The sequence below is a fragment of the Oncorhynchus mykiss genome, chromosome 10, assembly GCF_057628025.1.
Source record: "Oncorhynchus mykiss isolate SJ-2025 chromosome 10, ASM5762802v1, whole genome shotgun sequence".
NCBI lineage: Eukaryota > Metazoa > Chordata > Actinopteri > Salmoniformes > Salmonidae > Oncorhynchus > Oncorhynchus mykiss.
The window spans coordinates 50807174-50834091 of record NC_143031.1 but is presented as its reverse complement, the minus strand read 5'-3'; the positions used below and the strand labels follow the sequence as shown (position 1 = coordinate 50834091).

The following is a 26918-nucleotide window of genomic DNA, read 5'->3' as shown; positions in this document are numbered from 1 at the left end:
GGGGTGGAAAGGATAAGTGAGTGGGCAGGTGGGTGAGATATTGTCAATATAATTGTATAATAGAACTGTATGGTATTTGTATATCCAATTACAAAAAATACCTTGTTCAGTAATCATCTCACCTGTTAGCTGACTGTAAATTATGTGGCCATTGAAGACAGCAGTGTCGATCAGATGGAAAAATATATTCTTACACCACCTGGCATTTTCCCAATGGCATTCCACAAAGCTGTTTATCATGTCTGACATGGTTGCTGTATGGACAGTGGAAAGGACATGGGCTCGTTTGTCATGCCACTTTACTGCCAGCTGTCAACCTTCGTCCTTGAACTGGAAGATGCTGGAAGAGTGTGGGTCTGCTGTACCAATTGTCGTACGAGGCTTAGCTACAATGCTACAGTTGTCAACAACTGTTGTCCCTGACGCATCCACTAGATAGAGCCATTTTAGGCCTAGCTACTCCATCTAGCCACAATGGTAGAAAAGTAAACCAACCATCTGTTGCGTCAAATCATCAGTAGAATAATAGCAATACGCACCACTTGTATCAATAAATTACTATCAAAATAGTTTGTGTGGTAATCATTACTTTATTACTGTTTTTTATTCACATTTTCAAGTAGTGGTGATAAATGATGCATTCCGATTCTTGCATAGATTGTAATGGACACGTGTAAAATACTTAAAAGGTTGTATTGACTACGCTAAGATATTTGCCAGATATGTGTGGAGCCATGTTGGTTGACATAATTCAATGCATTCTGGGTATCACCAGAGAGGAAGAGGCAAAGCAGAAGGTTTTACTATCCATCTCCAAAACTGTCCAAAATAAGCCCAATGTGTTTCTATTGGCTTATTTTGTACCTAAGGCTATTGCCTGCCTTCCCGCCTTTGGGACAACGTTAGGGCAGAGACATGAGCACCTCGTCGTTATAGAGTGTATTCGGAAAGTATTCAGACCTTGACTTTTTCCACATTTTCTTATGTTACAGCCTTATTCTAAAATTAGTTCAATTGTTTTTTCCTCATCAATCTATACACATTACCACATAATCACAAAACAAAAACAGGTTTTTAGATATTTTTGCAAATGTATAAACAAATTCTAAACTGAAATATTACATTTACATAAGTATTCAGACCCTTTACTCAGTACTTTGTTGAAGCAATGATTACAGCCTTGAGTCTTCTTCGGTATGACGCTACAAGCTTGGCACACCTGTATTTGGGGAGTTTCTCCCATTCTTCTTTGCAGATCCTCTCAAGCTCTGTTGGGTTGGATGGGGAGCGTCGTTAGACATCTATTTTCAGGGCTCTCCAGAGATGGTCGATTGGGTTCAAGTCCGGGCTCTGGCTGGGCCACACAAGGAAATTCAGAAACTTGTCCTGAAGCCACTCCTGCACTGTCTAGGCTGTGTGCTTAGGGTTGATGTCCTGTTGGAAGGTTAACATTTGCCCCAATCTGAGGTCCTGAGCGCTCTGGAGCAGATTTTCATCAAGGATCTCTCCGTACTTTGCAAGACAGGGAGACATGACGGACAAGCTGATCGTCCTCGCAGTGGAAGACCACGTGTGACAACACGTGCACAGGATCGGTACATCAGAACATCAGACCTGCGGGGATAGGTACAGGATGGCAACAACAACTGCCCGAGTTACACCAGGAACACACCATCCCTCCATCAGTGTTCAGACTGTCCACAATAGGTTGAGAGAGGCTGGACTGAGGGCTTGTAGGCCTGTTGTAAAGGCAGGTCCTCACCAGACATCACTGGCAACAACGTCGCCTATGGGCACAAACCCACCGACACTGGACCAGACTGGACTGGCAAAAAGTGCTCTTCACTGACGAGTCGCGGTTTTGTCTCACCAGGGGTGATGGTCGGATTCGCGTTTATCGTTGAAGGAATGAACATTACACCAAGATCTGTACTCTGGAGCGGGATCGAATTGGAGGTGGAGGGTCCGTCATGGTCTGGGGCGGTGTGTCACAGCATCATCTGAACTTGTCAATGCAAGCAAATCTCAACACTGTGCGTTACAGGGAAGACATCCTCCTCCCTCATGTGGTACACTTCCTGCAGGCTAATCCTGACATGACCCTCCAGCATGACAATGCCACCAGCCATACTGCTCGTTCTGTGCGTGATTTCCTGCAAGACAGGAATGTCAGTGTTCTGCTATAGCCAGCGAAGAGCCCGGATCTCAATCCCGTTGAGCATGTCTGAGACCTGTTGGATTGGAGGGTGAGGGCCATTCCCCCCAGAATTGTCCGGGAACTTGCAGGTGCCTTGTTGGAAGAGTGGGGTAACATCTCACAGGAAGAACTGGCATATCTGGTGCATTCCATGAGGAGGAGATGCACTGCAGTACTTAATGCAGCTGGTGGCCACACCAGATACTGACTGTTACTTTTGATTTTGACTCCCCTTTTGTTCAGGGACACATTATTCAATTTCTGTTAATCACATGCCTGTGGAACTTGTTCAGTTTATGTCTCATTTGTGGAATCTTGTTATGTTCATACAAATATTTACACATGTTAAGTTTGCTGTAAATAAAACGCAGGTGACAGTGAGAGGACATTTATTTTTTTTGCTGAGTTTAAATCTCTGGTGTCACGTAAACGACTGTCAGACCAAAGATGTCGAGTAAACTTCCAGAAGTGAATGATGTAGACTTCACACCGCTTCGCCTCAACATGCATACTGCAAACAGACCCATCTCATCTTGTCACCTATTCTTTTCTTTGGTTGACGCAGAAACACAAACATGGCGGCATGCACAAGCTCTACCCACCGTCTGATTAATTTCGACCTGTTTTACTCAATTATTTTGATCACTGGTGAGCTCACCCATCATATAACTTGATAATTTGTAAATAGTCATTGTTATTAGCTAATACATACTATGACTTCTGTCAGCCAAGAGTTACCTAAATATTACAGCAGCTTTCCTCAGAATAATGTAGCCTACATTTTCCGATTTGGATGAGAACTGCTACTTCTGAGCATCTGCATCCAAAAATAAACAACTCACATTAAGGACATAAAGTTGTAAAGACTGTGTTACTGCAAACTGTTTGTGAAAAAACTGTGTGGTCAGCTCAAATGCTGACTGATGTGTCAACTGTAACGAGAAGTTTCTAATGTTCTAATCACACCGGTTGAGCGTACGCTGCATGGATCACGGTAGAATCATCACACCCGTGTGTTTGTACATGTCATTAAGCTACTGTAGCAGTCAGTGTTTGTGTTAGTGTGTGTGTGTGTGTGTGTAATCATTATTTTTGGACCAATATAATGTATGAATTAAATTAATGAAACGCACTAGAAAATGAATACAGTTGCTTGAAACAACATTTCATTAACAGCCTCAGGAGGCTGAAGAAATTTGGCTTGTCAACTAAAACCCTCAAGCTTTTACAGATGCACAATTGAGAGCTTACTGTCGGGCTGTATCACCGCCTGGTACGGCAAACGGTAGCAAAGAGGTAATAACAAATCGTTAGCGAATATATTAATGCAGCAACCATACATACTGTGGCCACGTAATGCATTTTATAAAGGACAGCTACTGTGAGTTGCCATGTATAACACCGCACTGCGTGCATAACCATTCTAGCACTGCTGAGATGAGAAGGTCTCTACTTGGATCCAGGAAAAGGGCTATCAGGAAGAACTTCAATTCCTGGTAGCTGAACCGGTTTACTCTCAAGCATCGCATTATAGATTGTGACATAAAACTAACACAGTAATGCTAACGTCGTGGTTTAGCGGTAATGTGCCAGACATCAAGGCATATGCTATTAGTGCCACCCAAAGACCTGGGTTCGCCACCCTGTCTCCCTGTCACTCGTTTTCCTCCTGTCTTGGTAATTGTAAAATACCCCAATAAAAAATAATCTTAAAAATGTAAGAAAACATGCACAGCCACATATCATACTGTAGTTTGTTATAGTGGTTGCATGTAAAATTTACATAAACCATCAACACATTTCACTGCCTTCAGAAAGTATTCACACCCCTTGACTTGTTCCACATTTTGTTGTTACAGCCTGAATTTAAAATGGATTAAATTGATATTGTGTGTCACTGATCTACACACAATACCCCATAATGTCAAAGTGGAATATTTTTAGAAATTAATTGATAAAAAAAATGAAAAGTTGTCTTGAGTCAACACATATTCAACCCTTTTGTTATGGCAAGCCTTAATATATTCAGGATTTCACCATGAGGCCAATGGTGATTTTAAAACGGTGACAGAGTTGAATGGCTGTGATAGGAGATAACTGAGGATGGATCAACATTTTAGTTACTCCACAATACTAACATAAATTAAGGTGAAAAGAAGGAAGCCTGTACAGAATACAAATATTCCAAAACATGCATTCTGTTTGCAATAAGGCACTAAAGTAAAAACGTGGCAAAGAAATTAACTTTTTGTCCAGAATACAAACTGTTATGTTTGGGGCAAATCCACCACAACGTCACTGAGTACTACTCTTACATTTAAATGGCAAGCATTGTGGTGGCTGCTAGGGCTGTTGCAGTGGGGTAAAGTACTTAAGTAAAACTACTTTAAAGATCTACTTAAGTAGTTTTTTTGGGTATCTGTACTTTACTATTTATATTTAACAATTTTTACCTCACTACATTGCTAAAGAAATGTATGCACTTTTTACTCCTTACATTTTCCCTGACACCCAAAAGTACTCATTACATTTTGAATGATTAGTGGGACAGAAATGGTCCAATTCACACTTATCAATAGAACATCCCTGGTCATCCCTACTGCCTCTGAATTTTAAATGATGTCTGAGTGTTGGAGTGTGACCCTGGCTATCCGTAAATAAATAAAAAACAAGAAAATTGTGCTGTCTGGTTTGCTTAATAAGTAATAAGGAATTTTAAATTATTTTACTTTTGATACTGAAGTATATTTTAGCAACTACATTTACTTTTGATACATGAGTATATTTAAAACCAAATATTTATACTAATTCAAGTAGTATTTTACTGGGTGACTTTCACTTTAGCAATGTTTTTATTAAGGTATTTTTACTTTTACTCAAGTAGATATATATTGTAAACCATATCCTAATAGCATTGACAACTTGGTTGTCGAACTGTGAGGCACTTTTCCCCAGAACTATCACTGAAGGTGACGCGGTCCAGGAGTCCCGGCGGGTGTGGTAGGAGGGCCATGTGGATGGTGTGACGAAAATTGCGTCCATATTGCATCCATATCACCGTAAATGCTGCACGGCCAATGCAGATGTTGGATTGACCATGCAGCGCCTTAAAGTTAAATAAAAGGTTAAAAAAAAGATGTACATTTTTAAAAAGCTAATTTATGCTTACAATATGGACGGGGTGACGCAATTGCAGAGCCTCTGGAGGCATACAGATACCAAATTGAGCTCCGTACCGCATCGCTGTGCGCCTCTCAATTTTTGTAACAATGCGGAGGGCTCCGTGTATCTCCGCATTGACATGGTTGGTTGATGATAGGTGAGAGCAGGAGGTCCTGTATAAACACAAACTCACTTCCTTGACAACTTCCTTCACAAAAGCTCTGCTATGCTCCGCGAAGTGCAAGAAGTATGATTGCCCTGACTTCTGCAGAGACCATATCACCTTAAATGCTGCACAGCCAGTGCAGACATCAGATTGACAATGCAGCGCCTTTTAAAAACGCTTGGTGGCGCATCGGAGTTTCAAAAGACACATCATAGGCTCATTGGTCCGTGGACAGAGCTCAGTTTTTATATCATACCTAATTATTGATGTATACTGAATGAAAATATAAACGCAACATGTAAAGTGTTAGTTTCATGAGCTGAAATACAAGATACCAGAAAGTTCCATATGCACAAAAAGCTTACTTAACTAAAATTGTGCACAAATGTGTTACCATCCATGTTAGTGAGCATTTCTCCTTTGCCAAAATAATACGTCAACCTGACAGGTGTGGCATATCAAGAAGCTAATTAAACAGCATGATCATTACACAGGTGCACCTTGTGCTGGGGACAATAAAAGGCCACTCTAAAATGTGCAGTTTTGTCACACAACACAATGGCATAGATGTCTCAGGTTGAGGGAGCGTGAAATTAGCATGCTGACTGCAGGAATGTCCACCAGAGCTGTTGCCAGAGAATGTAATGTTCATTTCTCAACCATACGCCGCCTCCAACATAATTTGTGAGAATTTGGCAGTACGTCCAACTGGCCTCACAACCACAGACCATGCTTAACCACGCCAGCCCAGGACCTCCATATTTCTGTCTGTTATAAAGCACTTTTGTGGGGGAAAACTCATTCTGAGTGGGTGGGCAGGGGCCCACCAATGGCTGTGCCCCTGCCCAGTCATGTGAAATCCATAGATTAGGCCCTAATGCATTTATTTTAATTGACTGATTTCCTTAAATGAACTGTATATAACTCAGTAAAATTGTTGAAATTGTTTGATGTTGCGTTTATATTTTTGTTCAGTAAAGTTTATAGGCTCATGAGAAATGTCCAGATCCTGAAATGGGCAAAACTAGAAACTGTTCCCCATGGGTCATGACCACAGTGTAGATCATGAACTCGCAAATTTCACCAGACCGCGGCTGCCTTCCCACAATTAAATGTCTCTGTAACGGAATATTGAATGACATTTGTGCTTTCCTGTAAAATCGAGCGGTTATGTTTTCTAAGCTCATAGGCACTGAAGCTTGTGGTGATCAGCTGCATGTTATTGAGCCTATCCACAATTATATTGACTACAAGTTGAAGTGCTTAGGGTTGTAAAAGTGGCTTTCTCACTGACCTAGGCCAATTTGGACTGGGCACATGACCCACTATAGTGACTGTCAATCATCAAATCAATGGAATGAAAATAATATATTTACAAAATAAATAACGTTTATCCATTTATTCGATTACATATGTCAAATCAAAAACATGAAGAACGACCCATTTATAATTTGTGTTGTCAGCAAGCCACGACTATTCTATTGGCCAAAACGTACTGGTGCACAGGCTGAACCAGAACCGATAATTAAAAACACAACATTTGAATAATCAAATCATTAATTCTCGTTAATTAATATTTCCTTTAGACAAAACAAAACCGTTTGTGTTGAATGATTTCAGATTCAAATAAAAATAAATCAATTATCTTGTCATCTAATAGGAAATATTAATTCGCCAAAAACTAAATGGACCACAAACCATGTTCCCTAAAAATGAATACAAATCAACTGAAAATAAGGTTGTGATCCATCAACACTTCATCAAGACTTAACTTTCATTTATTTTATTTTCAACACTATACCCCTGGCTATCCCCCAACAACATCAAGGACCAAAAAATTATCTTGCGTGGCCTCCCAAGTGGCGCAGCGGTCTAAGGCACTGCATCGCAGTGCTTGAGGCGTCACTACAGAGCAGTGTTCTATCCCACGCTGTGTCACAACCGGCCGTGACTGGGAGTCCCATTGGGATAGCACAATTGGCCCAGGGTCGTTCATATTAGTGGAGAGTTTCACCAGGGGGCTTTATTGGCTCATCGCACTTTAGCGACACCTTGTGGTGGGCCGGTCGCCTGCAGGCTGACTTTAATCATCAGTTGAATGGTGTTTCCTCCGACACATTGGTGAGGCTGACTTCCGGGTTAAGCGGGCGGGTGTTAAGAAGAGCAGTTTGGCGGGTCATGTTTCGGTGGACGCATGACCCGACCTTCACCTCCCCGAGCCCGTTAGGGAGTTGCAGTGATGAGACAAGAGCGCAATTGGATATCACGAAATCAGAAAAAGTAAAATATGGTAAAATATATTTTTACAAATATTATAATAATCTCCCACATCACACCCTAAGTGCAACAACCGTTCTTTTGTTTAGTGTCCTCATAGGAGTACAGTTTACTTGTATCAAAAAGGAAAATAAACAGATATAAAGAGTGAGTGGGTGTGAGCAAGAAAATAAAAATGCAACAATGTCCATCTTGTAAAAAACATATCTGCCAAGAGAGCTGGGGGAAGGGAAGGGTGAATAGTCTACGTCTTTTCGTTCTACGATAGTTCTTTCATTCAAACTCACAGTGAGAGCTTGCAATGACACAACTCTTTGTACATGAGTCTCCTTAGCTTTGGCATATCCAGCTGGCCAAAACGGAAAGGCTGCTCTAAGGCTAGGCACTTACAGTACTGTAGAGAAAAAACAGACAAATTAAGCAAAGTTAATGTCAATATCAATGGCAAATGTAATGATATTATCTCAGCAAAAAAAGAAACGTCCCTTCTTAAGGACCCTGTCTTTCAAAGATAATTAGTAAAAATCCAAATAACTTCACAGATCTTCATTGTAAAGGGTTTAAATACTGTTTCCCATGCTTGTTTAATGAACATGCACTTGTGGAACGGTCGTTAAGACACTAACAGCTTACAGACGGTAGACAATTAAGGTCACAGTTATGGTCACATAGGACACTAAAGAGGCCTTTCTACTGATTCTAAAAAACACCAAAAGAAAGAGCCCAGGGACCCTGCTCATCTGCGTGAACGTGCCTTAGGCATGCTGCAAGGAGGCATGAGGACTGCAGATGTGGCCAGGGCAATAAATTGCAATGTCCGTACTGTGAGACGCCTAAAACAGCGCTACATGGAGACAGGACGGACAGCTGATCATCGTCGCAGTGGCAGAACAGGTGTAACAACACCTGCACAGGATCGGTACATCCAAACATCACAACTGCGGGATAGGTACAGGATGGCAACAACAACTGCCTGAGTTACACCAGGAAAGCACCATCCCTCCATCAGTGCGCAGACTGTCCGCAATAGGCTGAGAGAGGCTGGACTGAGGGATTGTAGGCCTCACTAGACATCACTGGCAACAACGTCACCTATGGGCACAAACCCACGGTCATTGGACCAGACAGGACTGGCAAAAAGTGCTCTTCACTGACGAGTCGCGGTTTTGTCTCACCAGGGATGATGGTCGGATTCGCGTTTATCTTCAAAGGAATGAGCGTTACACCGAGGCCTGTACTTTGAAGCAGGATCGATTTTGAGGTGGAGGGTCCGTTATGGTCGGGGGCGGTGTGTCACAGCATCATCGAACTGAGCTCGTTGTCATTGCAGGCAATCTCAACGCTGTGCGTTACAGAGAAGACATCCTGCTCATGTGGTACCCTTCCTACAGGCTAATCCTGACATGACCCTCCAGCATGACAATGCCACCAGCCATACTGCTCGTTCTGTGCATGATTTCCTGCAAGACAGGAATGTCAGTGTTCTGCCATGGCCAGAGAAGAGCCCGGGTCTCAATCCCATTGAGCACGCCTGGGACCTGTTGGATCGGAGGGTGAGGGCTAGGGCCACTCCCCCCAGAATTGTCCGGGAACTTGCAGGTGCCTTGGTGGAAGAGTGGGGTAACATCTCACAGCAAGAACTGGCAAATCTAGTGCAGTCCATGAGGAGGAGATGCACTGCAGTACTTAATGCAGCTGGTGGCCACACCAGATACTGACTGTTACATGGAAGGACGTTTCTTTTTTTTTTCAGTAGAGTACTGCATTTATGATAGATATCAAAGCAAATTACTTTTCTACCAGTTTGTGTGTAGCATACAATGAAGTATGAAAACTGTTACCAACACACAACATGATTAGATAGACAGATTGCACTTTAGGTTCTGTTATTGAAATATGAATAATGATATTTAAGTTAACCCACCTGGAGGACAAATGCTCCACAGTCGCTGTCATTGTTCTGCCTGCCCACATTCTGGGAAACACATGGGACCAGAACAATCACATAAACATGGTATCAACTGACAAGTAAACATTACCCACCAAAAATCCAAAAGCCCTCTTACCATTTTGAAGAAACCCTTCCACCCTGTGATAAAATCCTTCTGCTCTTTCTTGATTGCCTCAGCTTGTAAGTATTTTGCAATGTGCTAAAAAACCAAGAGAAATACATGGGTGAATATGAATCCACTGAGGGATAACAAAAATTCAAGTATATCCACAGAGGAGCAGATGTGTAATCCTATAGATCAGTGGTATTCAAAGTCGGGGTCGCGGGGGAACAAAACATTTTATGAACAAAAAAAATCAAGAGTACAGATTATTGTATGGGACAGTATACACAAGTTTGAGACCGATCATGTGAAACATTTACTCAAAAGTGTATTTACCGGCTTCTTTTAATTTTGATAAGAGATAAAAATGCAATGAATTGAAGGCTATTTGTAAAAAAAATCTGCTAAAATCTTAATGTACAGATTTTAAGGTTGTATCATTAGATTTGGGTTGGGGTCGTTATTTTTGGGGAAAAAAATAGGGTCCCCCGAAATTCTGGCGGGAAAAAAAAATGGAGTTTCCCCAGAAAAAGTTTGAATACCACTTCTATAGATCGAAATTACAGACTGACCAAATGTATTGTTTGGACTGGCATAAAAGGCAGATTTATACTTTCCACATTCGTATAACTGCACGGGTCTGACTGCACAGATAGGCTTTAAGCCCAGGGAATTACACTACACAGACCTTTGGGCAGCGGCGGTTGAGGGTGCGCTGGGAGTCAAAGTATGTGATGGCGCGCTGTGGGACGTCCACACACACCAGAGACCAGTGCACTTCCAGATGGATAGGGATCAACAGTAGCCTCTTCTGGAAAATGTTCACCTGGAAAAAAAAGATATGGACGGAATTGTAATTTTATTTTTTTACATATTTTTTCCCTCTACTTTTCTTTACTCTCCAGGGACTACAGTGATACATGTACAGAAATGCTGATCAGTGTGCATTGTTCACGTAAAATAAATTAGAATAACACTTCTGGCATGTTGATTCAAAAACAAAAAAACGTATACAAACAAACCAACAAACACACTTGACAACATAAGTCAACCATGGAACTCCTGCTAAATAAAATTCCGCCAGGGATAACTCACATTTTTTGTCCACCGTTTGACCCCGTCATAGCCCTTTGTCCTCAACTTGTCGTAAAAAAAGCTGTTGAAAAAATGAACCTGAAAGAAAGAGGAGAGTAGCCACGGTGTGAATGGGAACACATAATACACAAGTTGAGTTTGTGCGCACACACACAATAGTGGGGCTTTCCTGTGTTGGCGGGAAAAATGCAGGCAAATGTCAAATGAGGAATGGGGCATAACATGACCGATGAGGTAAGAGGATGCCAGCACCTAAATGTCATCAGAATTTCTCTCTCCTAAACATATATTTTACATTCATATTACTAGGCATGATCATTTTCTCACCTCTTCTGGGACTGTGTCCATAACCATATCCCCATACATGTTCATGATCTGTGGTTCAAGACAAGATATTATTAAAGACAAAACTTTAATATAATTTCTTAAAAACACAAATATTTATATTATTTAGTCACAATGTTTACATAAATCACACACTGAAAAATAAATGAAAATCTCACACTCTGTTCTCTATATATAGAATTGGAAAATCATTAGTACATTTGAAATATTTCATAAACTGCTAATGTAAAAAAGAAAAACTCACAAAATGTTTAAAAAAAAGTGAGTTGATTTGGCCTGACCAAGACAGACCAACTGAGATGTGCTATCGTGGCTCAGAGAATACAGTGTTCTTTTCAAAATGTTAAAGAGTAGAAGTACCTGGTCGTTGAGCCAGTTCTGTCCATACAATGTGCTGAGGTCATCCATTGTGAGGGTGTGGCGCTTGTAGTTGACACGGAACCCCCTCACCATGGCAGTCCCAGACAAACGCTGGTAAGACTGGATGAGGTGCTGCACAACAACTTTCCTTTGGAAGGGACACAACAACACTTAATGAGACACTTTTCAACATGAAAATACAAAAACACATGTTCATTAGACAGACACCAAATGTTTCGAACAGCAGTGTGACGGGGAGGGACTACTTGGACTTGTACAATAAGAAACGCTTGTTTTAATTTCCCACTGCAAAAAACTGAAATGTAATTCCCATCGTGTGCCTAATGAAAATGACCCAGGATGCTGAAATGCGAATGAGCATGATGAGGTTGAAGGCCAATTATCATGACAAACCTGTGGGGCTCGGAGAAGCTCTTGCTGGGGAAGATTTCCTGTAGCTTGTCCACCACCTCATCCACATGGATAGGGATCATGCTCCCATACTGGTGCAGGAATTCATTCAACATACCTGGGAGAGATGGGAGACGGTCACAAAGCCACACAAATTAAATAACACCTTTATTATATAAATCACCAAATTACATGTTTTAATGACTTTGTAATATGGTGTCTATGGCTTCAGTCTGGAGATTGAGCTCAATCAATGCACAATTTGCCCAGTCAACGTTGACCCTAACCCATTAACGGACCATTTAGGAATCTTTCTTCATTAGCCTACCACATCTGGAGTGAATTAATTAAGGGCTGTACCTAACTAAAATACATCTTGGTCGACCGAGAGACGTCCAGTTCTTTCGACCAATCAAAATGGTTCAACTTATTTTTTCCATATAGACAGACACACATGAGTTTGAATAAAATCAACTACATAAGCAGAGCTTGTCTGATGCTTTAAGCACACTGTTTGATTAAATAATGAAGACATGCAAATGACTCACACAGTGTACATTTTTTTTTACAGCGAGTGCATGTGTGACTGGCGCTGTTGTCTTACTCTCCTAACTACTGCAGCGAAAAGGCACCATGGCACAACAAGTGTTCATTGCTCTGTCCGTGCTGAAGCTGCAACATCATTACAGCCATTTCTGACAGAAATGCTCTGCTACCGAAATCCCTAATTTAGGAAAAACATTTCCTATTCCCCTCAACCCTTGCTCTCTTTAAGTGAAACATGTAAGCATCGCAAGCATGTGACCAATATGACCTATAGCCTATCATAATCACGTCAATAAATTTGGTAATACAAAAAAAAAAACTCAGAACACAGTAACAACAAGGAGGACGTCAAAAATAAACTTGAAATGGGCAAATGTTAGTTTACTGGTTGCTGAGGAGGGAAATGGGAATTCAGGTCTGTGGAAGACATTTGACTTAGTTGGGGAAACTACTGGAGATCCAGAAAAAAGGAGGGTATAGGAGCAAAAAGCGAAATTTAAAGCCTTTATTAAAGCAGACAAAAAACAGTTGCATGCGTTCGTGAATTGCGGTTTATTTATTGTTTAGGATAATTATTAAAAAGCTCCATTTGTTATTTAATTTTTAAACTAAAATGTTGGATTGCATTTCACAGCATTCAATGTCTTGTATGCTGTGTGATAGCTTGAACAGAATTCATGACTGATTGATACACTTAGGCTTATATTTCAATATTTAGGCTAAGTAAGTTACGGTATTAAGACTAAACAGGATGTGCTCTTAGGCCTACAGCTTGATGGTGGTTATGCAAGGATACTATACAAAGCCTACTAATGATAACAACATTACTTATTATTATTATTATAATGATCATATAATAATTTGAACAACAACAACAATAAGGAGATCAATAAAAAGGAGGGTAAAGGAGCGAGAGCTGTGTGCATAGTGTGTGACAAACAGGTGCTGTTAGATTACAATTTAATTTTAGGCCTGTTTGGAACAGTAAATAAGTAATACCAGTCTGTTCTAACAGGAAGACATTGTAAAGCTTTTATTACAGCATAGCAAAGACTAAAAATAGACGAATTTGTGAAATTGCTTTAGCCGCCATTTTGCCGATGCAAGAGGCTTGGTGCTTACAGAATCAGAAGGCTATTAAACAAACACCTTGACTTTTTCCACATTTTGTTATGTTACAGCCTTTTTCTAAAATGAATTAAATAGTTTTATATTCCTCATCAATCTACACACAATACCCCATAATGACAATTTTATATATATATTTTTTTATATTTTATATATTTATTATGACATAACATTGAAGGTTGTGCAATGTAACAGGAATATTTAGACTGATGGAAGCCACCCGTTAGATAAAATATGGAACGGCTCCGTATTTCACTGAAAGAATAAACGTCTTGATTCTGAGATGATAGTTTCCAGATTACTGCGTTTGCCAGCAGCTCTTAGCAATGCTTGACCACAGGCTTGAAGTCAAACAGAGCTATCAATTCCTGAGATTAGGCTGGCAACACTAAAGTGCCTATTAGAACATCCAATAGTCAAAGATATATGAATAGTATAGAGAAAAATAGTCGACGCATCATAATTCCTATAATAACTGCAACCTAATATTTCTTTACTGGGAATATTGTACCACCAGCTTGCATATGTTCTGAGCCAGGAACTTAAACGTGAGCTTTTTTACATGGCACATATTGCACTTTTACTTTCTTCTCCAACATTGTGTTTTTGCATTTTTTAAACCAAATTGAGCATGTTTCATTATTTATTTGAGACTAAATAGATTTTATTTATGTATTATATTAAGTTAAAATAAAAGTGTTCATTGTTCATTCAATATTGTTGTAATTGTAATAATTTCAAATAAATTATATATAATAGGTTTTATATATATATATATATATATATATATATATATATATATATATATACACACACACACACACAGTGCCTTGCGAAAGTATTCGGCCCCCTTGAACTTTGCGACCTTTTGCTACATTTCAGGCTTCAAACATAAAGATATAAAACTGTATTTTTTTGTGAAGAATCAACAACAAGTGGGACACAATCATGAAGTGGAACGACATTTATTGGATATTTCAAACCTTTTTAACAAATTAAAAACTGAAAAATTGGGCGTGCAAAATTATTCAGCCCCTTTACTTTCAGTGCAGAAAACTCTCTCCAGAAGTTCAGTGAGGATCTCTGAATGATCCAATGTTGACCTAAATGACTAATGATGATAAATACAATCCACCTGTGTGTAATCAAGTCTCCGTATAAATGCACCTGCACTGTGATAGTCTCAGAGGTCCGTCAAAAGCGCAGAGAGCTTCATGAAGAACAAGGAACACACCAGGCAGGTCCGAGATACTGTTGTGAAGAAGTTTAAAGCCGGATTTGGATACAAAAAGATTTCCCAAGCTTTAAACATCCCAAGGAGCACTGTGCAAGCGATAATATTGAAATGGAAGGAGTATCAGACCACTGCAAATCTACCAAGACCTGGCCGTCCCTCTAAACTTTCAGCTCATACAAGGAGAAGACTGATCAAAGATGCAGCCAAGAGGCCCATGATCACTCTGGAGGAACTGCAGAGATCTACAGCTGAGGTGGGAGACTGTCCATAGGACAACAATCAGTCGTATATTGCACAAATCTGGCCTTTATGGAAGAGTGGCAAGAAGAAAGCCATTTCTTAAAGATATCCATAAAAAGTGTCGTTTAAAGTTTGCCACAAGCCACCTGGGAGACACACCAAACATGTGGAAGAAGGTGCTCTGGTCAGATGAAACCAAAATTGAACTTTTTGGCAACAATGCAAAACGTTATGTTTTGCGTAAAAGCAACACAGCTCATCACTCTGAACACACCATCCCCACTGTCAAACATGGTGGTGGCAGCATCATGGTTTGGGCCTGCTTTTCTTCAGCAGGGACAGGGAAGATGGTTAAAATTGATGGGAAGATGGATGGAGCCAAATACAGGACCATTCTGGAAGAAAACCTGATGGAGTCTGCAAAAGACCTGAGACTGGGACGGAGATTTGTCTTCCAACAAGACAATGATCCAAAACATAAAGCAAAATCTACAATGGAATGGTTCAAAAATAAACATATCCAGGTGTTAGAATGGCCAAGTCAAAGTCCAGACCTGAATCCAATCGAGAATCTGTGGAAAGAACTGAAAACTGCTGTTCACAAATGCTCTCCATCCAACCTCACTGAGCTCGAGCTGTTTTGCAAGGAGGAATGGGAAAAAATGTCAGTCTCTCGATGTGCAAAACTGATAGAGACATACCCCAAGCGACTTACAGCTGTAATCGCAGCAAAAGGTGGCGCTACAAAGTATTAACTTAAGGGGGCTGAATAATTTTGCACGCCCAATTTTTCAGTTTTTGATTTGTTAAAAAAGTTTGAAATATCCAATAAATGTCGTTCCACTTCATGATTGTGTCCCACTTGTTGTTGATTCTTCACAAAAAAATACAGTTTTATATCTTTATGTTTGAAGCCTGAAATGTGGCAAAAGGTCGCAAAGTTCAAGGGGGCCGAATACTTTCGCAAGGCACTGTATATATATATATATATATATAAAAAAACGGCCGATTAAATCAGTATCAGCTTTTATTGGTCCTCCAATAAATCGGTATCGGCGTTGAAAAAAAATCATAAAATCGGTCGACCTCTAATATTTAACCGTTACTCCTAGACTGAGGCTCCTCCTACACATCTGAAGAGTCAATGCATTTCTGTTGCTAGACAGAACCTTAGTGATATCGGTTCTTCCTCACGTCATCTGACCTCTACCCCAGTGCTCACTCCTCCCCAACTCACGGCTGTCATGGTGCCTGGTACCAGGCCGTGTCTCTTCTCTTCCCAGAAGATCCCTGATGGCTAACAATAACATATCCTGACATAATGTAAACGTTATACATTACCCTCTCTCCCTCAGTAACATGAATAAGTATATTTCATATTTTTGGAACCAAACAAAAGGATTCCTAAATCATTGCTAAGAATAATGACAATAACTGCAGTTTCTACTGGTCATTGTTTTCAGGCTGGTTGTATTGGTGCTAGCTAGGTCCAGAAGTTGCGGTCGAACAAATAATGCTTTATTACCAACGTGGTATTGTAAACACATCGTTCGTGGCCAGTGTTTGCAGACTTTTTTGTACAGCTTTGACAGTGCTACTGATTGTAGTAGTGGCGCTTGGCTTGCACGTGCAAATTCAGAACACACAACATTCTATAATAGAACTGTGTTATTTGACATGGATATTTTTTGACACGCAAAGACCCAAACAGCGTTCCATAGTATGTCGTGAAGCTAATAGCAGTGACGCTATTACTCCGCTAGGGCAACATCTGAAAAATAGTGCACTTGGTAGTGTGTACCGGTGCTTGACCAGTCGGCGAAAGCCAACATCACCCACGACAGAGAACAGTTGATTGTCAAGGGCAATGAATTCCATTATCCTGGCGTTAATGGAGTCGCCTTTGAGTTGTCTCGCTGAAATTGTTACTCTTTCAAATGACTGCTCAACTTGTTGACTGCTCGATCCACACTGCAGACATTGCGGACTAGGTTAGGAATGCTGTGTTGCAAGTGTAGCGCATAATTTTACGTGGCGTCATTACGTCATTTACCTACCGGTTTTGCACACCGGCGTTAAACTGGACATCCCAAGTTGTAACGTGCATCCCTAGTTGTAATGTAACAAAATGTGGAAAAAGTGAAGGTGTCTGAATACTTTCCGAATATACTGTATATGGATGATTTATAAAGCCAGGCACATTTAACAGTTAAGCTATTGATTATAGACATAATTAAGTTTGGGTTTCCTATCTCCTCAATTTTCTTAGGCAAGGGCTGTTTTCTCGTCTCTGCTGCTGCTGCCTCCGCCGCATTGTTCTCAATCCAAATACGCTGGTTAACTTTGCTTTTATGCACATAGCAACATAGGGAAAGGTGCCAATTCTACGACGCACCTAAGATTATGATTCAGAACCGCGGACAGCGATCGTATCCAACACGGGAGAAAGCAAATGTTATAAAATAATATTCAATTTCTTAGTGTTGCACCATTATTTTTACATAATATAACCACATACAACTTCAGTATTACATGTCTTACGAGTGATGGACTGTGCAATCCCCGTGGGCCCCCACAATGGATTAGTCTACTGAGACAGGAGCGAATCAGACAGGTGTCTTGCGCACCATGAATTTGCTCAACTAAAGAAATCTCAGTCCAAAGAATCGACCAGTCGACTAAATGGGTTCAGCCCTACCTAGTGTGGTTTTCCATTTGTTTTTAACAGAAAAGTAGACTAGTATTCAAAGCTGTTTTACCTTGTACACAGGAGATGTGTTCACTGCTGAGTTGCTGCTGAGGTGGTGGTTTATCCCTGTGGATGGTTGGCAGGCTTACAGGAGATTCCCGGAAGCCCAGCCCATCCCTGTCCCCAACCTTGGCTGCATTACTCGCCACCTCATTCCCTATGTGTCCATTTGTCTCACACACCCAAGGGTCTGAGGAAAAATAGGAGATGGGTGCAGATCATGTAAAAATATTAACATTTATTAACCATTTCAGCTTTACAGAACAGTCTGTGATCATTCTCTTTCATGAAATGCTACTGCTCATTTTTGAAAACAAAAATTAAGTAAAGGGGGTGGAGGGAAACAAGTCATTCTGATGCAACTTCCAGTTTACATGTTGGAATATATTAATATATATTCATGTTTCATGACACATGCAACATTAAATTTGGTCCAAAAACAACAATATTATACATACCATCTCCAGCCTCTATATCTTCCCTTCCCTTAAAGCAGCCCTGAGTTCCCCCATGCAGATAGGATCTTCCTGGCTTCCGTCTGTTGTGGAGATGTTTGTTCCTGCTCCCGAGGTGCCACCTCCTAGGCCTAGCTCGCCTGTACCCCAGGCCCAAAGACCCAGCCCATTTAGCCAGCTGGCACCATGTCCTCCAATGCAGGGCCAAGCGAGTGTGGCGGTTCACAGTCCTACTGAGTCTATACCAGCGCAGCAGCCTCCGCATCCTGAACCCATTGGGCTGTGTTTTTATTTGTGAGGGGCTACCAGAGTCACTGGCTGTGGATCTACTCTGATGAAGTGATGGCGATAGAAGTGGTGCAGTCCAATCATCCTCTCCTGGTTCTTCCCAACTGAAATCCTCCTCCTTATCCTCTTCAGGGTCCATATCCATACGTTCTTCCATGCCCCACATGCTAGCTTCCTCCTCAGGCCGCCCTAGCTTGAAATGCATGGAACTTCTATGGACATGGTGAGGCGTTCTGGAGTCCACCAGATATCCTGGTCCAGTGGCCTCCTGTCTGACTGTCTCAGGTTCCCCTGCCAGTGTCAGCTCATTGGTCCAGTGGTTCTGTGCCAAGCTGTCTCCACTGTCTCGCATCACTCTCTCCACGGGCACCCCACCAACAACACCTGCTTATAGCCTCTGCCTGGAATACAAAACAAGTGGTGGAAATTGTAGTTAAGGAACAGGTGATAGTAACTACTGTAACAATAGTATTAGACCAGGTAATACTTAAACCATTCATTCCCACATTTTTCCCAGACAAGTCACTATGCAAATCGTATGCGATTAGTAACCCTAACATGTAATCCATATTGCTTTTTAGAGAGAGAGGAGAGTAGAGAGTGAAACATAGTGCTCTGCCTATAATAAAATTAACTGCCATTTTCCCCTAATCCTTAGCCCCAATACAGTACATTCGTAAAGTATTCAGACCCCTTTGACTTTTTTCACATTGTTACGTAACATCCTTATTCGAAAAAGGATTAAATAAAACATTTTCCTCATCAAAGTGAAAACTGGTTTTAAAAAACTGGTTTGCAAGATCGAATCCCTGAGCTGAAAAGGTAAAAATCTCTGTCAAAATCCTAGGCCGTCATTGAAAATGAGAATTTGTTCCTAACTGACTTGCCTAGCTATAAAAAAAAAGCTACATTTTTTTTTTTTTTTAAAACAGGTCTACTGCTACATCAGCCCCAATTGTAAAAATAGGTGTACTCCTGCATTTCAGCCCTAATATTCATACAAAACAGGTCCACACCTGTACTTCAGCTCCAATTTACATACCTACAAAGTCTGCACCTGTGCATAAACCCAATTAGTCCCATGTGCATCAGTTGGTAGAGCATGGCGCTAGCAAAGGCAGGATTGTGGGTTCAATTCCCCTTTGGGGACCAGTTAGAAAATATAGGCACTCACGACTTTGAGTAGCTCTGGATAAGAGCATCTGCTAAATGACTAAAATGTAAAACTAAGCCAGGTCTAAATGTCCTCCAAGCCTGAATACTCAAACTGTAAACCACCCCTGCACCTCAGCTCCAACTTTTACAAACCAGGTCCCAATGCTAATATAAAGAGCTACACCTGCATATTCCAGATCAAATACCCCTACGAACCAGGTTTACACCTGTAGCTATGTCCCAACACTGATAAACCAGGTCTACCCTTGTGATTATTCAGCAAACCTCACATAAACCAGGTCTACCATTGATCGAGAGAAACCTAGACATTAAGTACTTGTTAAGTTATTAAACTAATTCAGTTTATGATGTATCTATTCATGGCCAATTCCCCAAAATATGAAGTTTTTCTAAGAATCACTGATTTAACACATATGTAAAGGCTAATGGAGAATTGAAAAATAATCTGTAAGATCATATTGGTCAAGTATATCCATAAACCAACTCAAATCTACTGAAAAAATAAATACATCTGCTATAATTAAATATGTATAATAAATTGGAGCAAATGTGACCGCTATACACTATATATACAATAATACGTGGATTAGAGGTCGACCGATTAATCGGAATGGCCAATTAATTGGGGCCGATTTCAAGTTTTCATAACAATCGGAAATCGGTATTTTTGGAGGCCGATTTGGCGGATTTAAAAAAAAAAATTTACACCTTTATTTAATCTTTATTTAACTAGGCAAGTCAGTTAAGAACACATTCTTATTTTCAATGACGGTCTAGGAACGGTGGGTTAACTGCCTCATTCAGGGGCAGAAAGACAGATTTTCTCCTTGTCAGCCCGGGGGATCCAATCTTGCAACCTTACAGTTAACTAGTTCAACACAATAACGACCTGCCTCTCTCTCGTTGCACTCCACAAGGAGACTGCCTGTTACGCAAATGCAGTAAGCCAAGGTAAGTTGCTAGCTAGTATTAAACTTATCTTATAAAAAACAGTCAATCATAATCACTAGTTAACTACACATGGTTCATGATATTACTAGATATTATCTAGCGTGTCCTGTGTTGCCTATAATCTGACTGAGTATACAAGTATCTAAGTATCTGACTGAGCGGTGGTAGGCAGAAGCAGGCATGTAGGCAGAAGCAGGCGTGTAAACATTAATTCAAACAGCACTTCCGTGCGTTTTGCTAGCAGCTCTTCGTTGTGCGTCAAGCATTGCGCTGTTTATGACTTCAAACCTATCAACTCCGAGATGAGGCTGAGATGAGGCTGGTGTGACCGAAGTGAAATGGCTGGCTAGTTAGCGCGCGCTAATAGCGGTTCAAACTTCCTTCGCTTTGGGGTGGTTGTTTCCCTTGCTCTGCATGCGTTACGCTGCTTCAATGTGGTGGCTGTTGTCGTTGTGTTGCTGGTTCGAGCCCAGGGAGGAGCGAGGAGAGGGACGGAAGCTATACTGTTACACTGGCAATACTAAAGTGCCTATAAGAACATCCAATAGTCAAAGGTTAATGAAATACAAATGGTATAGAGGGAAATAGTCCTATAATAACTACAACCTAAAACTTGTTACCTGGGAATATTGAAGACTCATGTTAAAAGGAACCACCAACTTTCATATGTTCTCATGTTCTGAGCAAGGAACTGAAACGTTAGCTTTCTTACATAGCACATATTGCACTTTTACATTCTTCTCCAACACTTTGTTTTTGCATTATTTAAACCAAATTGAACATGTTTCATTATCTACTTGAGGCTAAATTTATTTTATTGATGTATTATATTAAGTTCAAATAAGTGTTAATTCAGTATGGTTGTAATTGTCATTATTACAAATAAATAAAAAAAATTACTTTTTTAAAATCGGCATCAGCTTTTTTGGTCCCCCAATAATCGGTATCGGTGTTGAAAAATCATAATCGGTAGACCTCTAATGCGGATGCCCCTTCAAATGAGTGGATTTGGCTATTTCAGCCACACCCGTTGCTGACAGGTGTATAGAATCGAGCACACAGCCATGCAATCTTCATAGACAAACATTGGCAACAGAATGGCCTGTACTGAAAAACTCAGTGACTTTCAACTTGGCACCATCATAGGATGCCACCTTTCCAACAAATCATTGTCAAATTTCTGCCCTGCTAGAGCTGCCCCGGTCAACTCTAAGGGCTGTAATTGTGAAGTGGAAGCATCTAGGCGCAACAACGGTTCAGCCACGAAGTGGTAGGCCACACAAGCTCACGGAACAGTACCGGCAAGTTCCAAACTGCCTCTGGAAGCAACGTCAGCACAAGAACTGTTCTTCGGGAGTGTCAAGAACTGGGTTTCCATGGCAGAGCAGCCGCACACGTCTAAGATCACCATGCGCAATGCCAAGCATCGGTTGGAGTGGTGTAAAGCTTGCCGCCATTGAATCTGGAGAAGTGGGAACGCATTCTCTAGAGTGATGAATCACGCTTCACCATCTGGCAGTCCGACGGACGAATATGGGTTTGGCGGATGCCAGGACAACGCTACCTACCCCAATACATAGTGCCAACTGTAAAGGTTAGTGAAGGAGGAGTAATGTGGTCAGGGCTGTTTTTCATGGTTCGGGCTAGGCCCTTTTGTTCCAGTGAAGGGAAATCTGACCGCTACAGCATACAATGACATTCTAGACAATTCTGTGCTTCCAATTTTGTGGCAACCGTTTGAGGAAGACCCTTACCTGTTTCAGCATGACAATGCCCCTGTGAACAAAGCGGGTCCATACAGAAATGGTTTGTCAAGATCGGTGTGGAAGAACTTGACTGGCCTGCACAGAGCCCTGAACTTAATGAATTGGTATGCCGACTGCTAGCCAGGCCTAACATCAGTGCCCGACCTCACGAATGCTCTTGTGGCTGAATGGAAACAAGTCCCCGCAGCAATATTCCAACATCTAGCGGGAAATCCTTAACAAAAGGAGGTTGTTATAGCAACAAGCAGGCGTCTACATACTCTTGGTCATAGATTCAATGTATTGAAAATGATGGCAGATATGTAAACTAGACACTTTAAAAATTATATTTACAAATTCAACATAAGTCAACAATGTATTTATTTTTAAATCTGTTTGGTACCAAATTCGTCAAAAAATGTACACTTATGAGATTTATACTTTGAGAAATCATGAAACTTCCCTGAATCCTACTTGACACCTTAATAATGCATAATATATAACTTATTTGTTAATAAGTACAACTTTAACTTGTCTTGACTCTGTAAAGTACAAATGTAAATGTTTAAACTATTGTGACCGATGAGATTAAATGGGTTAAGTGTTTATTTATCACGGGAGGCCATAGCACGGATTACTGAAATATTAGTGCTTAGTTTTGTTTCGGCAAATGTTTATAGCAAACTGGGATTCGCTAAATGTATGTCGTGAATAAGAACCTTCGTTGTGATAAGTGAAAATAAAATGAAACACACGATACTTCATCCAACCGGATAGGAGGTCAGAGGAGAAGTATCTTTCTTGCTGGCCAAATTGTCTTTCATATGAAGCGCGCGCAGAGCACATAAAATTGGATACTCAAGCGAGGTGTCGGTTGGATGAGTGAGGGAGAAAACAACTACTTACCTTTTAGATCTAGTATTTCTCCGAAAGCGATTACTGTCAATGGTCCATTTTGTGCGTATTTCCGTTATTTGAATTGAATAAACGATAAACGCTTTCCCATTCAATGAAAACTGGCGCTTGCTTATGCCACTGTGAAGCAGACAACAATAACTAAGTACTTCCGGGTCACGGATTTTTGGACTCCTCCAGAATAAGTGTCCCATGAGGTATACTTTGTGAATTAATAATTAGGACAAAAATGTACACAATTGTCGATATTTTATACTAGTTATCACACAAAGAATAATTTAAAGTATTTCTAAAAGATATGTATCACACAACACAATTCCAACGTTTTGAGGGAGTGTGCAATTGACATGCTGACTGCAGGAATGTCCTCCAGAGCTGAGAATTTAATGTTCATTTCTCTACCATAAGAATTTGGCAGTATATCAAACCGGAGAACCACGTGTATGGTGTCCTGTGGTCGAGCGGTTTTCTGATGTCAATGTTGTGAGCAGAGGTCCCCATGGTGGGATTATGGTATGGCAGTAGCGGTGGGTGTGTAAAATCACTGAGGAAGACAGGCCAGTAAAAAATACAAATTACAACCTATGGTGTGATAATTGCATTGTTTGCTCTATAACCCATTTGTTCATACAACACCTTGATATAAAATAAGGCTGTGCTAACAAAAAGACAACAGTCACACAGTGGTGGAATAAATTCAACTACACATTAATTTGTTTAATCACAAAACCGAAAAGCAACATCAGTCCGGTGAAGTCCACAAAGCAAATATTGCATAGAAACAGTTATATCACCTGTAGCATGGTCAAGCAAGTTAATGTTTTCAAAAGTTTACTAAACAACTACTGATTTAGAACCACGTAGTTACCGCAAGTCAGCACAAAGTCAATAGGAGCACCGCCTCCGCTATTCCAGTACTATTTCAACTTAAACATTTAAACATCAAATAAAAAAGTCTATATTTGCTTAGTTTAATATACCGAAAACCAACTTAAAGATACCAAAAACAATTTAGTCCAATCAATGTTGCTAAATATCATATGGCTGTCCATGGTACTGATTTCTGTGTGTGTGTGTGTGTGTGTGTGTGTGTGTGTGTGTGTGTGTGTGTGTGTGTGTGTGTGTGTGTGTGTGTGTGTGTGTGTGTGTGTGTGTTGGCGTGCGCAAGTAAAACTAAAATGTCGACTCACCTTACTGGTTGACAAGTTGAACAGTAATGCCATCCACCTCTCTTCAATGTTGGCAAAACGGTCTATGGCACTGTCAGACAGTAAGTACAATGAACCAGCGAAGTTAGCTAGCTAGCTAGTTAATGTGAGCTTACTATCTACAGTGCATTCGGAAAATATTCAGACCCTTTGACTTTTTCCACATTTTGTTACATTACAGCCTTATATATATATTTAAAAAAATCTCATCAATCTACACTCATTACCCCATAATGACAAAGCAAAAATGGGTTTTTAGAAATTGTTAAACATTTATTCAAAATAAAAAACAGAAATACCTTATTTACATAATTATTCAGACCCTTTGTTATGAGACTCGAAATTGAGCTCAGGTGCATCCTGTTTCCATTGATCCTCCTTGAGATGTTTGTACAAATTGATTGGACATGATTTGGAAAGGCACACACGTGTCTATATAAGGTCCCACAGTTGACAGTGCATGTCAGAGCAAAAGCCAAGCCATGAGGTCAAAGGAATTGTCGATAGAGCTCCGAGCCAGGATTGTGACGAGGCACAGATCTGGGGAAGGGTAAAAAAAACATTTCTGCAGAATTGAAGGTCCCCAAGAACACAGTGGCCTCCATCATTCTTAAATGGAAGAAGTTTAGAACCACCGAGAATCTACCTATCTACTAACAGCCTCACAGCCAAATTAAGCAATTGGGGGAGAAGAGCCTTGGTCAGTGACGTGAACCAAAACCCTTCTGGAACCCGATGGTCACTCTGACAGAGCTCCAGAGTTCCACTGTGGAGATGGGAGAACCTTCCAGAAGGACAACCATCTCTGCAGCACTCCACCAATCAGGCCTTTATGGTAGTGGCCAGATGGTAGCCAATTCTCGGTAAAAGGCACATGACAGCCCACTTGGAGTTTGCCAAAAGGCACCTAAAGGACTCTCAGACCATGAGAAACAATATTCTCTGGTCTGATGAAACCAAGATTGAACTCTTTGGGCTGAATGATAAGCGTTACAGAGAGATCCTTGATGAAATCCTGCTCCGGATATTGAACTATTTGGCCTGAATGCCAAGCGTCATGTCTGGAGGAAACCTGGCACCATCCCTACGGTGAAGCATGGTGGTGGCAGCATCATGCTGTGGGGATGTTTTTCAGTGGCAGGGGCTAGGAGACTAGTCAGGATCGAGGCAAAGATGAACAGAGCAAAGTATAGAGAGATCCTTGATGAAAACCTGCTCCAGAGCGCTCGGGACCTCACCTCCCAACTGACAACGACCCTAAGTGTAACAGTATAATTTTAAACCGTCCCCTCGCCCATACCCGGGCGCGAACCAGGGACCTTCTGCACACATCAACAACTGACGCCTACGAAGCGTCGTTACCCATCGCTCCACAAAAGCCGCGGCCCTTGCAGAGCAAGGGGAACTACTACTTCAAGGTCTCAGAGCAAGTGACGTCACTGATTGAAACGCTATTTAGCGCCCACGCTAACTAAGCTAGCCGTTTCACATCTGTTACACTCACCCCCCTTTTGACCTTCCTCCTTTTTTCGCAGCAACCAGTAATCCGGGTCAACAGCATCAATGTAACAGTACAAATTTAGACCGTCCCCTCGCCCATAGCCGGGCGCGAACTAGGGACCTTCTGCACACATCAACAGTCACCCTCGTTACCCATCGCTCCACAAAAGCCGCGGCCCTTGCAGAGCAAGGGGAGCTACTACTTCAAGGTCTCAGAGCAAGTGACGTCACTGATTGAAACGCTATTTAGCGCCCACGCTAACTAAGCTAGCCGTTTCACATCTGTTACATAAGCACACATCCAAGACAACGTGGCTTCGGGTCAAGTCTCTTTGACCAACTCAGAGGCCGATTGAAAATCTAAAATCTCTGGAGAGACCTGAAAATAGCTGTTCAGCAACACTCCCTATTCAACCTGATAGAGCTTGAGAGGTTCTGCAGAGAAGAATGGGAGAAACTCCCCAAATACAGGTGTGCCAAACTTGACCATCGTCTGTCCTGACTGAGCCCACATGCCTGACCACTCTGCCTGCCCCTGAGCCTGACTGCCGACCTGTACCTTTGCCCCATCTCTGAATTGTTGACCTCTGCTGACCCTGCCTCCCGTCCGGTACCGTTGCCCCATCTATGGTTTACTACCCCTGCCTGCTTTGACCTGTCTAATGCCAGCCCCTGTTGGAATATTAAACCATTGTCAATTCGACATGTCTGCA

General features: G+C 41.2%; 1 protein-coding gene across 1 annotated transcript; it reads right to left on the bottom strand.

The window, feature by feature from the left end:
* Nucleotides 1-6909: 6909 nt before the first annotated feature.
* On the bottom strand, nt 6910-23655 carry senp3a (SUMO specific peptidase 3a). Its single transcript, XM_021618945.3, has 11 exons — nt 23489-23655; nt 18426-19111; nt 17978-18157; nt 12071-12185; nt 11657-11804; nt 11279-11326; nt 10952-11029; nt 10545-10682; nt 9869-9952; nt 9727-9777; nt 6910-8196 (listed from the first exon to the last, which is right to left on the bottom strand). Exons 2-11 carry the CDS (start codon nt 19060-19062, stop codon nt 8086-8088), a joined length of 1590 nt encoding a protein of 529 aa, XP_021474620.3. The 5' UTR covers nt 19063-19111; nt 23489-23655; the 3' UTR covers nt 6910-8085.
* Between the last annotated feature and the right edge of the window lie 3263 nt (nt 23656-26918).

What these genes read in the sequence shown, in the direction of transcription:
- senp3a (XM_021618945.3), bottom strand. Translation starts at nt 19,062, where the DNA reads ATGCGAGACAGTGGAGACAGCTTGGCACAGAACCACTGGACCAATGAG. An exon ending in ACACATCTCCTGTGTACAAG is followed by an intron (nt 12,186 to 17,977) that starts GTAAAACAGCTT and finishes CATCTCTCCCAG; the next exon opens with GTATGTTGAATGAATTCCTG. An exon ending in AGCTTCTCCGAGCCCCACAG is followed by an intron (nt 11,805 to 12,070) that starts GTTTGTCATGAT and finishes TCCCTTCCAAAG; the next exon opens with GAAAGTTGTTGTGCAGCACC.